The sequence below is a fragment of the Mixophyes fleayi genome, chromosome 6 (assembly GCF_038048845.1).
Source record: "Mixophyes fleayi isolate aMixFle1 chromosome 6, aMixFle1.hap1, whole genome shotgun sequence".
NCBI lineage: Eukaryota > Metazoa > Chordata > Amphibia > Anura > Limnodynastidae > Mixophyes > Mixophyes fleayi.
In genome coordinates, this window is record NC_134407.1 from 178,813,251 (window position 1) to 178,825,954 (window position 12,704).

The following is a 12,704-nucleotide window of genomic DNA, read 5'->3' on the forward strand; positions in this document are numbered from 1 at the left end:
CTGTTCTCAGCACACCAAATAACACTGGAAGTAGCTTCTGCGAAACACCTCATACAATGTTTTGCAGAAGTTTATTCGCCAAAAGAGGAATTGCTGGTTAGCATATATTAAGTCCCATAATGAATGCTTAACTACTAGTCATACATTCATGGGGGGGGGGGGGGGGAAGATAGTGTCAACCTTTAGAGAAACTGTCTTATTAGACTTTATTATTTTTATTATGCTAGTGTTTTCCTACTGAGCACTTCAACATGAGCAAAGGTAACTCCACCCAACCCCCAAAGTATTAACATAAAGATATTGGCGTGTTTCAATGTAGTCCATTTGTTAAAGGTCTGTTGGAAAACTTGTTCCACAGGGGCTTCAAACCTGTTGACTGGACAAAAGAAGAACTTCATGGCCCTTGCCAAGTCTTGGTGGAACCAGTTCAGTATAAATGCTATGCAGCTTATTCCTTCAAACAAGGCAGTGTGTGGCTTCTACCTGGGTAACTTGGATAACGAAACGGAGATGATTACAGACGTTGTGAATATTCTGTTTGACCTCTACAAGCAGGAAAAGATTAAGCCCAGAATTGATAGTGTATACCCTTTTGAGCAGGTAAGCTGGATGCATGCATACTTTAAGCAGAATGAAATTCAGAGATTAAATTTTCCACCAGGCTGTATTTAAAAATGTCTGTGACTAAGCAGGGGCTGCCTTCACTGATGTGCATGGACACAGCACACTGAGAATGTTGTGACAGCCATACTCTAAGTCATGTTTTATAGGAGGGGGAAGAAGAGCAATCTGGTTGCCATGATTATAAAATGTGCCCTAGTGGATGGCTCACTTCTAGGCACTTGGCCTTGGTCCCCCTCTATTCTTTCCTGGTCAAGCATTGCATGGCTAGGTCTCACTGTCCCATATATAGATATTGTATGGCTGTAAATCAAACTATATATCTAACTTTGGCAATGTTTCTAGGTCACTGTTTCTGCTGTCTAGTGATTTGGGAAAACCAAAAGAATAACTTCTCTAAAAGGGTTCAAACTTTTAAACAGTGATGGTGCCCTCTGCTGGCTGGAAGGCGCAATAGCTTAGACCCTTGAGCATTAAATGTTTCTTGGTCAGTCTGGTATGACTTGAAATCCACTTTCTTACATAAATTCCAGGCCTGACTTCTCCAGCTTAGGCAGATTGTGACATGTGATCATGGAACGCTCATTGTGTTCAACTTCCTTTCAAAAACTTCAAAGGAAGAATATAGTGTCTGCTGTCTTCCGCCTCCATTTCTCTGGAGACCCAGACTGTTATCTCTATTGCTTCCCTTCTTGCTGACAGCTGGCAACTGCTCCAAGGAATTAAATTGACTATCCAGATGTCTTTACTTTTGGGACACTTTTCTCATGTTATGGGAACATTAGTTGGTAACACCCAGTCTCCAACATGCAGTTCAGCATTCTAGTTGTATTTAAATTCTGATCCAAGGGGAAAAACGGCTTAAATGGATGTTCTGTACAGAATAGACTTGTATTATAGGCTTAACACACTAAATATTTCAAGGTTTTTGGATTAAAAGGAACTTTGTAACCTTTCCAGAGTGAAGGTCTAAAAATACAGGATAGGGATTTGTGAGGAATGTGTCAAAACATACCAACTTTCCCATTAAATGATCATAAAGGCCAAAATTTCCTAAATGGAAAGCACACTTCCATTGTGTAATTGCTACTAATCAGTTTGTAAAACTTTAAAAATCATTGGTAGCTTTAAAATTTAAAAGCAGTTTTATTAACCAGTCTAGATTGGTAACATGAAGCTTACAATTGGATTAGTTTACTATTTAATGTAGGCTTATTAGCCTTCAGGATGGGTAATTTCTGTGGTTAATAGTACTCAATATATTGGAGAAACTCAGACTGTCCCAAGATATTTCCGAATTGATCAACCTTTATAAATGATACCAAAAGAGGAGTTCAGGGAAGCCCTCTAATGGTAGAACAAGATTCTAACATTTAACTAGCTCTGCTTTGTCCCACCAGGCTGAAGCCAGACAAGAGGTAATCTTGCTCTGCATTGATCGCTTGCAAGTGATCCATTGCTAGCTGCTATATCTGCCTGCATTGGGAGATGTGAATCTAATTCCTTCTACCCTGACATAGCTTAAGACATATAACGATCCCACACTTCACCCAGGTACATCTAAGCCCCTCAATTGTCACTGTGACCTGAATGCATTCTGCACCAATGTCTCCCTGTGAAGCAGAACCATCCATCAGACTTCCTGTAAGCTGCACTTCCAAAGTAGTAGGTGGTGGTTACCCATTGTTTCCAGGGAGTGCTCCTGCCACCTAAAGTGCTGTAATGGTACACTATAAGGGACTAGTTTAGGTGTTCTCATACAGTTTATAGATTATAGGAGAAGGTGGGGAGACTAGCGGCATAGGGGCTTATTAGTGGGACTAGGAAAACTTCTTCGGCGGTATTGATTTTTTACCATGGCTAGTAGGAAAGGATGGCTTTTGTCTTAAACTATACAGTTGTAGAATATGTTTGTAGTTCAGCTGTGCAACCGCACCTAGCAGTCAGATGTAAAAGTGTTGGACAGGCATTAATGGGTTAATGTGCAGCTGAGTGACCGTATGGTATAACCTGTATAATACAGGTCTTCACCTTTTTTAAATGACAATTTAGATGAGTCTTCAAAAACCTCAATTGAAGATGGAGCATAAGTGCCATTCAGACTGACCAGATTACATGGAACCTTGTTGGCAACTGCACTGTTGACAGAATGACAAGTGCACACAGTCTTAAAGCAACTAATCCCAGACTTTTGGGCCGATCTGGTCTACAGCAGACTGAATAGGCGTACACTACCACATTTCCCATCCAATTCACTAATACTTTGACATTAAGGTTTGTAGTTGTGCCTTTCAAAGGTTAACTACCAAAATGGCAATGCGCACAAATCAAGAAAATATATTATGCAGTTTGTAGGGAATAGTTGTAGCTTAGGTGGGGAATGTGTATATGCAAGGCTCTCAATAAGGGACCAACTCCTTCTAAAATTTGGGAAGACCTCATCTACAGTCAAATGGCTGCCTATGACCAGAACACTCTTGGAAATAATGGGTAAGAAGAAATTTAAACTTGTTCAGGTTATTAATAAGCTTATACTGGTTACATTACCCACAAAAAACAGCATAGCAAGACCCAGCCATTAGTCCCTCCAGAATTAAAGGGTGGACTCATTATTTTACCACCTGTGACACATTCAAGTCTGCTCTGTAATCAGAAGTCCAGGACCAGAATCATGCATATTGGATCCTTTTTGGCTGTTACACTCCTGAAAGCTTCTACTGAGGCATGGCTGATTTGTGTAATGTTTATATTGGGTTTTGTAGCCTTTGGGTAAATATTTCATACAATTCAAAAACTCAAACTTTAGAGAGTGTTGATCTTTATAGCGAGGGTGAAGGTCTCTGAGCATCAAACTTTCAATTTCATATTGGAATTTCCCCCCCCTTAGTGTGGCTTTTGCTGTCTTTGCAGATTGGTGATGCCATGAGGCAGATGCAGGAGAAGAAAAATGTTGGTAAAGTGATCCTGGTCCCTGAAGTGCCAAAGGAAGAAGAGAAGAAGGAAGAGAATTAAAGGGATGATGTACAGAAGGGAGCACAGTATCCTGCAGATTGTGAAAACTGTCCTACTAATGTGTGTATGTTTGGGGAGTGACTGAGCCCTGTTGTAAGATGACCGTATAACCTCTTGCTTGTACCAGCACTTGGCAGTGAGTGGGTTACACTTTAATACCCATAGCATATGCTGGGGAGTGATGATAAATCTCTCTTAAAATCTATAAACTGCACAAGATTTAGCAAAGAATCCTGAGCCAAGCTGCGGGGAATTTGTTGTTTATTTAATCTGCTGCAGTTTTTTTTGATTTTCTGAAAAGTATTTTCATTGTGGTCCTCTTGGGTCTTTTACACAATAACATTCCAGGTATTGAGTTGTAATTGCTGAGGGCGGCAAAAAGTTTTCTATCCTGTCTTTCCACCATTAGACTATTTTCTAAAATGCTCCATATACTGTACATGCTTAACTCTTCATACAAACTGTGGTTGCTGATATCCTGTTTCATTAAATAAATGTACTGACTCTGCCATTGCCAATTTGTTACAATGTGAACACTTTATTAGCTTTTCTTTGGTCATGTGACTAACACATGTGGACTTCTAAATCCATGCATTACACCAGTGAAGGTCTGCACGTGATAAGTCACATGGTTGTCTGCAGACCTTTAAGATTACTTAAAGGTTTGTTTACAAATTATCACTACTAGTGCAAACTGAGCACAATCTAGGGGACCAATTAATTAATAACTTATAATTGAGCAATCCAAGCAAGCATTAATAGTTGTACAGAAAAACTAGATATTCACATTGTGCCCCATAACAGTATGCTAATGGAGTACTAATCTGCTAAAGTGAGCATCAAATGTAGCAACCTGAAAACTGAACTTTAGCTGATATCCAGCCACTACTGATGTCTCTACATTGTATAATCATTTCTATGGTAAGATTTTGATTACATGAATTAATGCAGACCATATTCATGCCTAGCAGGAAATGGTAAGCCATGCAGAAATCTAAATATCCAGAATATGAAAGGTTTATCTTGGGGACTAGATCCACTGCAGCATTTCTGTAATGTGCCCATGTAACCTGCTTACAGTAGAATAGTGCTAAGGAGTTCATCCATCATGTGAAAAATGGTTTTAAATGCAAAAAAAAAATGGTTAGGTTCTTTGTGATTCTTTGCCACTGGGTAGACTTTAAAAGTTCTGAATTTTGCAGGTGACCAACTTGGAATTGATAACATTTGACATTGCAGACTAGTCAATGGCACTGGCTGTGCCCCATGGGAGTAATAGTTTAATTACTGCTGTAACCATTAAGGTCCAGCTTGTCTTTGTCCCAAGGTGACTGAGCATCTGTTTGCAGTAAACTTTGGTTTCTCTTTCCGGTCAAAGCTGTCCTTGATGTTTGAAACATAAGTGTTTAAATGCAGATCCTAAAATCTTGACCACCACTGTGCTGCGTTACCCTTTGACCGTATTGTGAAACTATCTTCATTGGACAAAAATGAATGAAGCACATTGTTCATGGATGCCCAAAGTACAAGTTTGCTATTACATTGGACATGAAGCTTTAGATATATTCACGTGAACTTTATTTAATGTAACAGTCTGGCTTATGCCAAATAAACTTCTCATTAATTTTTCATGCCAAACTCAAAGCCTTTTCAAGCTACTGTAGTTTATACTGTTTGTATTGAAACAAATCTCTCCTGATACTCACTGGTTGCCTTATTTCCAAGTGCATTCATTAACACCAAGGTTTTACAAGGCAAGGTCATGGGCAGGCTTTAGCTGGACCACTGCCAGTTTACCAACATACCAATGTGCCAACCAACATCTCTGTGCCAATACAAGTAACATAAGTGACTGCTTTTTGAACAGTAGTTAACAGTAAGTGTTCACACTTTTTTTTTTTTTTTTCCCCCCTCTGGATCTTTGATCCTCGGCATTATTAAAGTACTTGTTATGTGGTCTTTAAATACATGTCAATCCTCTTGAAACTCTAGTTTTCTGGGGTAAATGTCTCCTGGTCATTTGCAGTAAACTACTTAAGGGCTACAGTTTTATGCCAAAAAAATCATACTTTATAGAACAGTGGCTGCATATTTGCTTTAGTGCATAGATCTGTAGATTAAATATTTGACTTGGTGAGTTTCAATGCAGTTTCACACAACCTAGACCAATCTTATACAAGCACAAACATCACTGACCATGAAGGGTGTAGGTCACGGGTATAGTAATCCGCAGCAGTAGTTTAGACAGGCATTGCCCTGATGCAAATGTGTTAGCTTCACACTCTTTATAAGCCTTTTCTAGGATGTAATCCTGTATTGCAGATAAAATAAGTGTTGCGTTAAAAGTTACTGCACTTGGTCAAATGTATTCAATATCAATTTTTTTTTTCTCTGCGTGAATACTGGAAGGGCAGGAAGTGTAGATTAGCTCAAAGCACAAAGGGTAAAATGTGTTATAGACTTGCTATAGCTTAGGGGGTTGCCATAGTACTCTATATTGAGGCCGCACTTCCAACCATCTACTTTCTAAAACGTAGTTTATTCCGCAAGCCTATAAACGCCTATCTACAAAGTTCTTTTCTATTCATGCCAGGCCCATCTAAATGAACACTTTTGGCTTTATAGGTAGTTTGAAACAAGGACATATTCACAGCATTCTGCACAAATAGTAAATGGTAAACTGTCCCTTCATCCTAAACAGCAGCATAGTAAGGGTAAAGAGTAGGACCCCCCTACCATTCAGAATAGACTCTTCCCTACTCCTACCAGTAGTCTCAATTTTTCTCCACGGACACCTTTTCGAATGGAGAAAAACGAACCATTGCAGCCAGTCACTTTCAACAAAAGCATGACTGGAGACAGTTCTAGCTGTGGTAGGGTAGTAATATCTTGGGCTAAGTTATCCCATGGACATCTGACCCCCATCATTCTACTAGTTTGAGGGGATTACCAGTACATAGTATACATAAAAATCTGAAGGCAATGCTTGGTTCAAACGTCTTGTTCTATCACCCAGAGTGCTTAGAGATTTAGATTTTCTGAGGACAAGGACTTAAAGGTCCAATCTTTGGAATCATGCCTGTTATACCATCGTCACGTTAAAGTACTACATAATGGTGGGGTCCAATGTTCTTGTAACAAATGAGAAATTGGGCTAAAGCCATGTTAAAATGCTTCACTGTGATCACATTATGAAGTCTAGTGTATAATGCTTGGCTTTTATAAATAGTAGGTGTAGTTTCCTGGTCTTTTGTGGCAGGTTTTTCCCCATATAACTACATTTTGTCCTTTTTCAATATGCATATTTCTGGACAATCTGAATCAGCTATCAACACTGCCTTTAATCTTTCAGTCACTGTGCTCTCAGTATATTGCAGTAGCGGTACACAACACAGCTTGCATGGTTCCGGCAAAAGAATCTGGTCTATTGACTCTATTATGGCAGGGTCAGTGCCAAATCTTTAAGTGTTCATATGAATTTGCACTCGTACAACTTGATTCCTGGTGTACCTGTCCTTTTTTTTTTTTTTTAAATATACAGTTTTGGGTGTGCTGTAGATAGGTTTTGTTTAACAATATTGCACCACTATTTGCAATGCAAAAAACGACACGAGGCATAATCTGCCTTTTGTCAGGCGCCTCCTGTTTTGCTTAAAGCCTGTGACACCTATATGACCAATAACATCTTCTGAACAGTTTTTGTAGTCCACTAATCTTTAATCTTGCCATACTGCTCAACATGCCTCAGTGTGATGGCTACAGATTTTTATTCAAATGGCATTCTTGACCGCTACTTATGAGCAATGTAAATACACATCCATGGTAAAAGCACTATCTACTAGAGAACTGATCAGGAAAGTGTCAGATTTCATTGAAGTTTGGGGAAACTATCTTAGACAAACTGGAAAACCATGGTGGTCTTGGCTGTCTGAGGCATCGGTTGCCAAAGCCTGTTTTTCCACTCTAAATAGGCAACTGTTGTAATTGGATGCTAATGTAGTTTTCTGACTTAAACTGTTAGACTAAGAATAGATGTAACCACTTGGACAAACACTTAACCTAAATGCCATGGAAACCTTGCTGTAAAGCACCAGACCCATGGATCATGGACCATACAAAAAATAGACTTTATTTTAAAACCTGGTGATTCCATTAACCAAAGCAGATGACCTGCTTTCATCACCATGCAAGTTCATTGTGGATGTCATAAGGCACCATTAACTAGTTCTTACTGTGAATAGTGTAGCTGCTGTTGGCAGGTTGCTCACCTGGTATGAGCTCTGTGTAAATATAGAATGTTGGACTGGAAGGACATCTTCTGACATGGTTGGTGGAACTTGTTCTCAATCCTTCGTTTGGCCTAAAATTCTCTATAGTAGAACTGTGCTCTGCTCGCTAAGGAGCATAAACAATTGGTGGATGAAGCCTGAGCCATAAACCTTTTAACAAACTGCTTTAGTTTAGTGTTTTCCAAATTGCAACCATACCAAACTTCAATTTCAACCAGTTCAATAAATGTCCATTGCATACAGTGTATATGGACAATTGGCTGCAAATTTCTATTAGCTAGATAAGTCTTTGCATTAGTAACTTATTGCAGTAAGAAAATGTCCTTAGCCCTGTTTTGTTGCAGCCCACTTAATAGGAAAATAAAGTGGAACACTTTGTGTGCAGTTGTGAAGATCTAGATTTTGGTCACTATTAGAACACCAAAATAGTATGGCTGTGGTTAGGATGACCTCGGCTGAGGTATCGGAGCATGGGATTCTCTGGAGCAGGAAGTGATGTCTTGGCCAGACCATTTTCCTGCCTGCTTGAACTAGAGAACCAAACAGATTGAATTTACTTTTGTTAAAACAGTAATTTTCTGGAAATTTTTTTCTTTTCTTTATTGGACAAATGGTAATCACTCATTCATCCCCTTCCTCTAAAAGTCGCCAGAAAAATGTGACCGCTTGCCAAGATTCCCTGCTTTGTAAGTGTAATAAAGTTGAACAAAAGTTTTGTGCCAATGCTGTTTACATGAAGTGTAATGCTTTTCTGCCTAACTTTGCCGTATGCCTTACATGTTTCAAATGTTAATTAAAAGCATAACAAAAGTCTTTTTCCTGGGTGTGGTTATTTTAATACTTAAGCTCACAACTTTTTTTTATATTTTCTCTGGGCTGTGCAAGTCAGCATTTAGTATCTGCATTCCGTAGATCAGTAGATTTTTGGTGAAATATGGAACAGATGTGCATTGTGCCCAGTATAGGGTGTGAAAGCTGTTAATCAGTGACTGCTATGGTAAGAGACTAGGGGGTAAATGTAACAAGCCGAGAGATTTCCGGCGGGTTTGAAAAGTGGAGATGTTGCTAATAACCAATCATATTCTAGCTGTCATGTAGAATGTACTAAACAAATGATAGCTAGGAAGGTCAAATATCCACTACACTAGAACCTAAAGTGCAACTCTTGCAGAGCCCTCTTCCTCTACACTTGGGTCTTCCTAGAGATGTCAATGACAGAAGAATTGGTCACTTGTATGTGCTCTCTTTGCAACTGTAGTCGAAAGAATACAGAGTAACTGCACAATGAGAGGAAGAGGGCTTGCAGTTATTGGGTGTTTCTTGCCACCCCTAGATCTGTAGTATAGCAAGAATCATGATTTTTAATAGTTGTTCATATAGCAAATTGACAGATGGCTAAAACAGTTGTTAAACACCTCCTGGCTTAAGTTGTGATGAAGCAGAGATTTCTCTCCATAGTGTCAACCTTACTGAATATAAAATGCAAAGGGGATGTATTTCTAACTCAGCCTATGGTTTCCTGATTCTAATGAGTAATGTAGAAGAAAATAAAGTAGTGCCATCTCTGCGCATCTTGTGGTCCAGGCTAGCAGTAATATTTTGTGCAAAAAGTTGTTTTGCAGTGGTGTGAAGTTCTACTGATTGAAAAATTAGTATGGAATGGAGACAATAGTAAAGTTCCACTTTTCTAATTTTTTTTTTCTCTATCCCAAGCCCAGCATAAAGTTGGGTTTAACGATTTTGAATGGTGGTAGGTAGGTTCCCCCCCAGGTTTATGCTTCATGTACACCGCCAGCTGAAGAGGCTTGATAAATTATATGCAGCGTGGTAGTCATAACATTTGTTTCATATGTGTGATTTCCCTACGCAAACTTGGATACAGTGGGGTGTATACTCCTTGCCTTATGGTTGGCCCTGCTAGCTCTCTGTACACTGCAACTTGCTATGTAATTTTGCCAGTCTACTATTTTAGCACATTGGTTAGTGCTCAGCAAATGACCAGTTGTACTAACCTTGACAAACCACTAGATTGCTATGTATTGCCAGCACTGAATGATTAGTGCTCTGGCCCCGTTAAAGACGGTAATGTGTCAGAGCAGTTAAAATATCTCCTACCATTGATGACCAGAGGACCTGCTCTTGCACGGGTGGATGAGCATTGACCAATGCCAAGGGTTCTAGGCAGTGGTTCCTTCCCAATTGGGCATCCAGCCAGGGGCAGAAGAGTTGATGGTAAAATGCTGCCCATTAATTATGGTGCCATGTGCTGTGATCCACAGCAACAAATGAGACTTGTGGTCAGCCCTAAGTGCACTAGAAAAACATGGTTATTGATTGCAGCATAAGTGCATTGCACATGCTTATTATAAATACTGTTCAACATCTCTATGGTCAGTAGGTGGACCTCTCTGATGTCTAGTCATCTTAACCTTGTGTTTTGGCCCTTTTATACTGAATCTCAACATTCAGACTGCCAAGATGTTGCCACTTCAAATAATAAAAACATTAGTAGATAGACACTCGCTCAAAAGCCTAAACCAGTGTGAAATTTCTTGCCTTCCTTTAAAAGGTGCAGGATTGTCATCAAAAACATGCAAGGAAAAGAGCCCTGTGTTTGGCCTGGAATATTGTCTTTTATATTAATCCTGCAAAAGAAAATGGGATTTTTGCACTGGTGTTCAATCATTTCTCTCTGAATCCAATGTGCAACATTGGAATAAAGCACGTATGCAGGAACTTGGGGCACTTTAAATTTACTGGCAAAAACTAAGCGCATCCACCACTACACATCTCTGAATAAAATCCAATTTTGCCATGTCAGGGTAATTGCAATGGCCATCTCTCCACTGTCTTTTTTTCTTTCGATCTGTGCTACAGCCTATGCAAAGTTCAGAGTAGTGGTAGTTTTGGGTGAGCTATGAGAGCATCCACCTTACATGGGGATTCCAGTTCACCTCACTAGGGAGAGGAAAAAGGATTGTATTGTGCGTGAGACCTAAAATCTGCAATCAGTCTACGCTTCACCAACCAGGAAAGGAAACCGTATGCTTCTTTTTTTTTTTTTTTTTTTTTTTTTTTTTTTTAACAGCGAGCTGTCCATTTTCTATCTGTCCTTATTCTCTAGTGTCTGGCTAACAGCACGCACTAAATAGTCCACTTCCTATAAGTATCCTCCACTGGACATGAGGAAAACTCAAGATTTCCGCTACTTCACCTTAGTGCTGGGAAGAAAACGCAGAGGACCACCTGAACGAGGTCCTGTAGCGACCTTGCCAGGCCCTGAGCCCAAGCCGGCTTGATGGGTGCTGTAAAGTCAGAATCCAAAAGTTCATGGGAGGCGATGGTTCCTCCCATGAAAGCCTTGGATAGAGCAAAGGTGGGAGCATCCCTGCCAAATTCCTTTGGGTGTGCAATGAGCTGCATCAGCATCCCTATATCTATAGTTGTACTCGTAGGCCAGCTCAGCTGCTTCTCATCACATCCTCACACAAGGCATCTTCCCAAGATGAAGTAGGCAACCATCTTTATTGTCAAGCTTGACGGTGGATGTACTCCCTTGCCCAGACACAGGAATAAAAAAAAAAATATTGCACAATCCAGAAAGATGTTGAGATGCAAAAGACACCTCATAGGAAAAGAGAGCACACAAGCCCAGAAAACCTCAGCCCTACTTTCCCTGCAGCTGAGAGTTTAGAGGAGGAGCTGCTGCTTTTGACTGCTCCCAAGATCGGCACTATGTAACTTAAGTACCTCCACTAAGGAGGTGCTGAAGGAATATCATCCCCCCCAATCACTATCTAGAGATGGTTCCTGCCCAAAGAACATCATCAGCTACTTATATAGCGCCACTAATTCCGCAGCGCTGTACAGAGAACTCACATCAGTCCCTGGTCCATTGGAGCTTACAGTCTAATTCCTTAACGCACACACAGATTAGGGTCAATTTTGGTAGCAGCCAATTAACCGACTAGTATGTTTTTGGAGTATGGGAGGAAACCCACGCAAACACGTGGAGAACATACAAACTCCACACAGATAAGGCCATGGTCAGGAATAGAACCTGTGACCCCTATGCTGTGAGGCTGAAGTGCTAACCATTAAACCACCTACCCGCACCATAGCCTCCCTTTGTCTAGTGTGGGGCAGCCCCTACCCAATGTACCTGGAGGCATGGGGATCCCGGGCACTACCTGCAGTAACTGGGTCCCCCCGAAAGTGATCCCATGCTTGGAACAGGTTGTAAGTTTTTCCAGTGAAGTGTCCATGCTTCTGTCAGTGCACTTTATATAACGGTGTTCAACATGCATGATTCAGAAATGTATTTTATATTAGCGAGGCTAAATGCCTTCTATGTGCTTCCTTTCCGATTTCTTGTCTTTAACCTCTGCACACTGTATGCTGAGCGCCATGTGTCCATTACCGGAGAGAAATTAAGTAAGGTTTGCTATGTAAAACCAATTGTCAGTTTATAAAGTGAAAACATTCAGTAACACACTAACTAGCAGTGGAGGTGGGGAAGTGGCACACACCACCACCTTTTAAGAAGTAAAAAATATTAGAACATTTACACTATAGTGGTTTTTAAGCCACTATTTTGACACTTTCGTTACATCTTTGACACATTTGTGCTGGGAATTCCTGTCAATAGTCTCCATGAGCCAATTTAACTACAGAGTGAGGTGGGGTCTAAGACGGGAGGAAGTACAGATAGTTTTCATAGTTCTGATAAGACAGAAATTACATGTTTTTTTTTTAGCTACTTTACATAATTTTGAACTTTAC

The 12,704-nt window shown here is 40.1% G+C and overlaps 1 protein-coding gene across 1 annotated transcript in view; it reads left to right on the forward strand.

The window, feature by feature from the left end:
- Nucleotides 1-6,012, forward strand: part of VAT1 (vesicle amine transport 1) — a 35,520-nt gene extending 29,508 nt beyond the window's left edge. Inside the window, exons 5-6 of the mRNA XM_075177439.1 lie at nucleotides 359-600; nucleotides 3,532-6,012. Coding sequence (XP_075033540.1) covers nucleotides 359-600; nucleotides 3,532-3,633 — 344 coding nt within the window. The 3' untranslated portion in view covers nucleotides 3,634-6,012. The remainder of the gene's footprint in view (nucleotides 1-358; nucleotides 601-3,531) is intronic.
- Nucleotides 6,013-12,704: the final 6,692 nt, after the last annotated feature.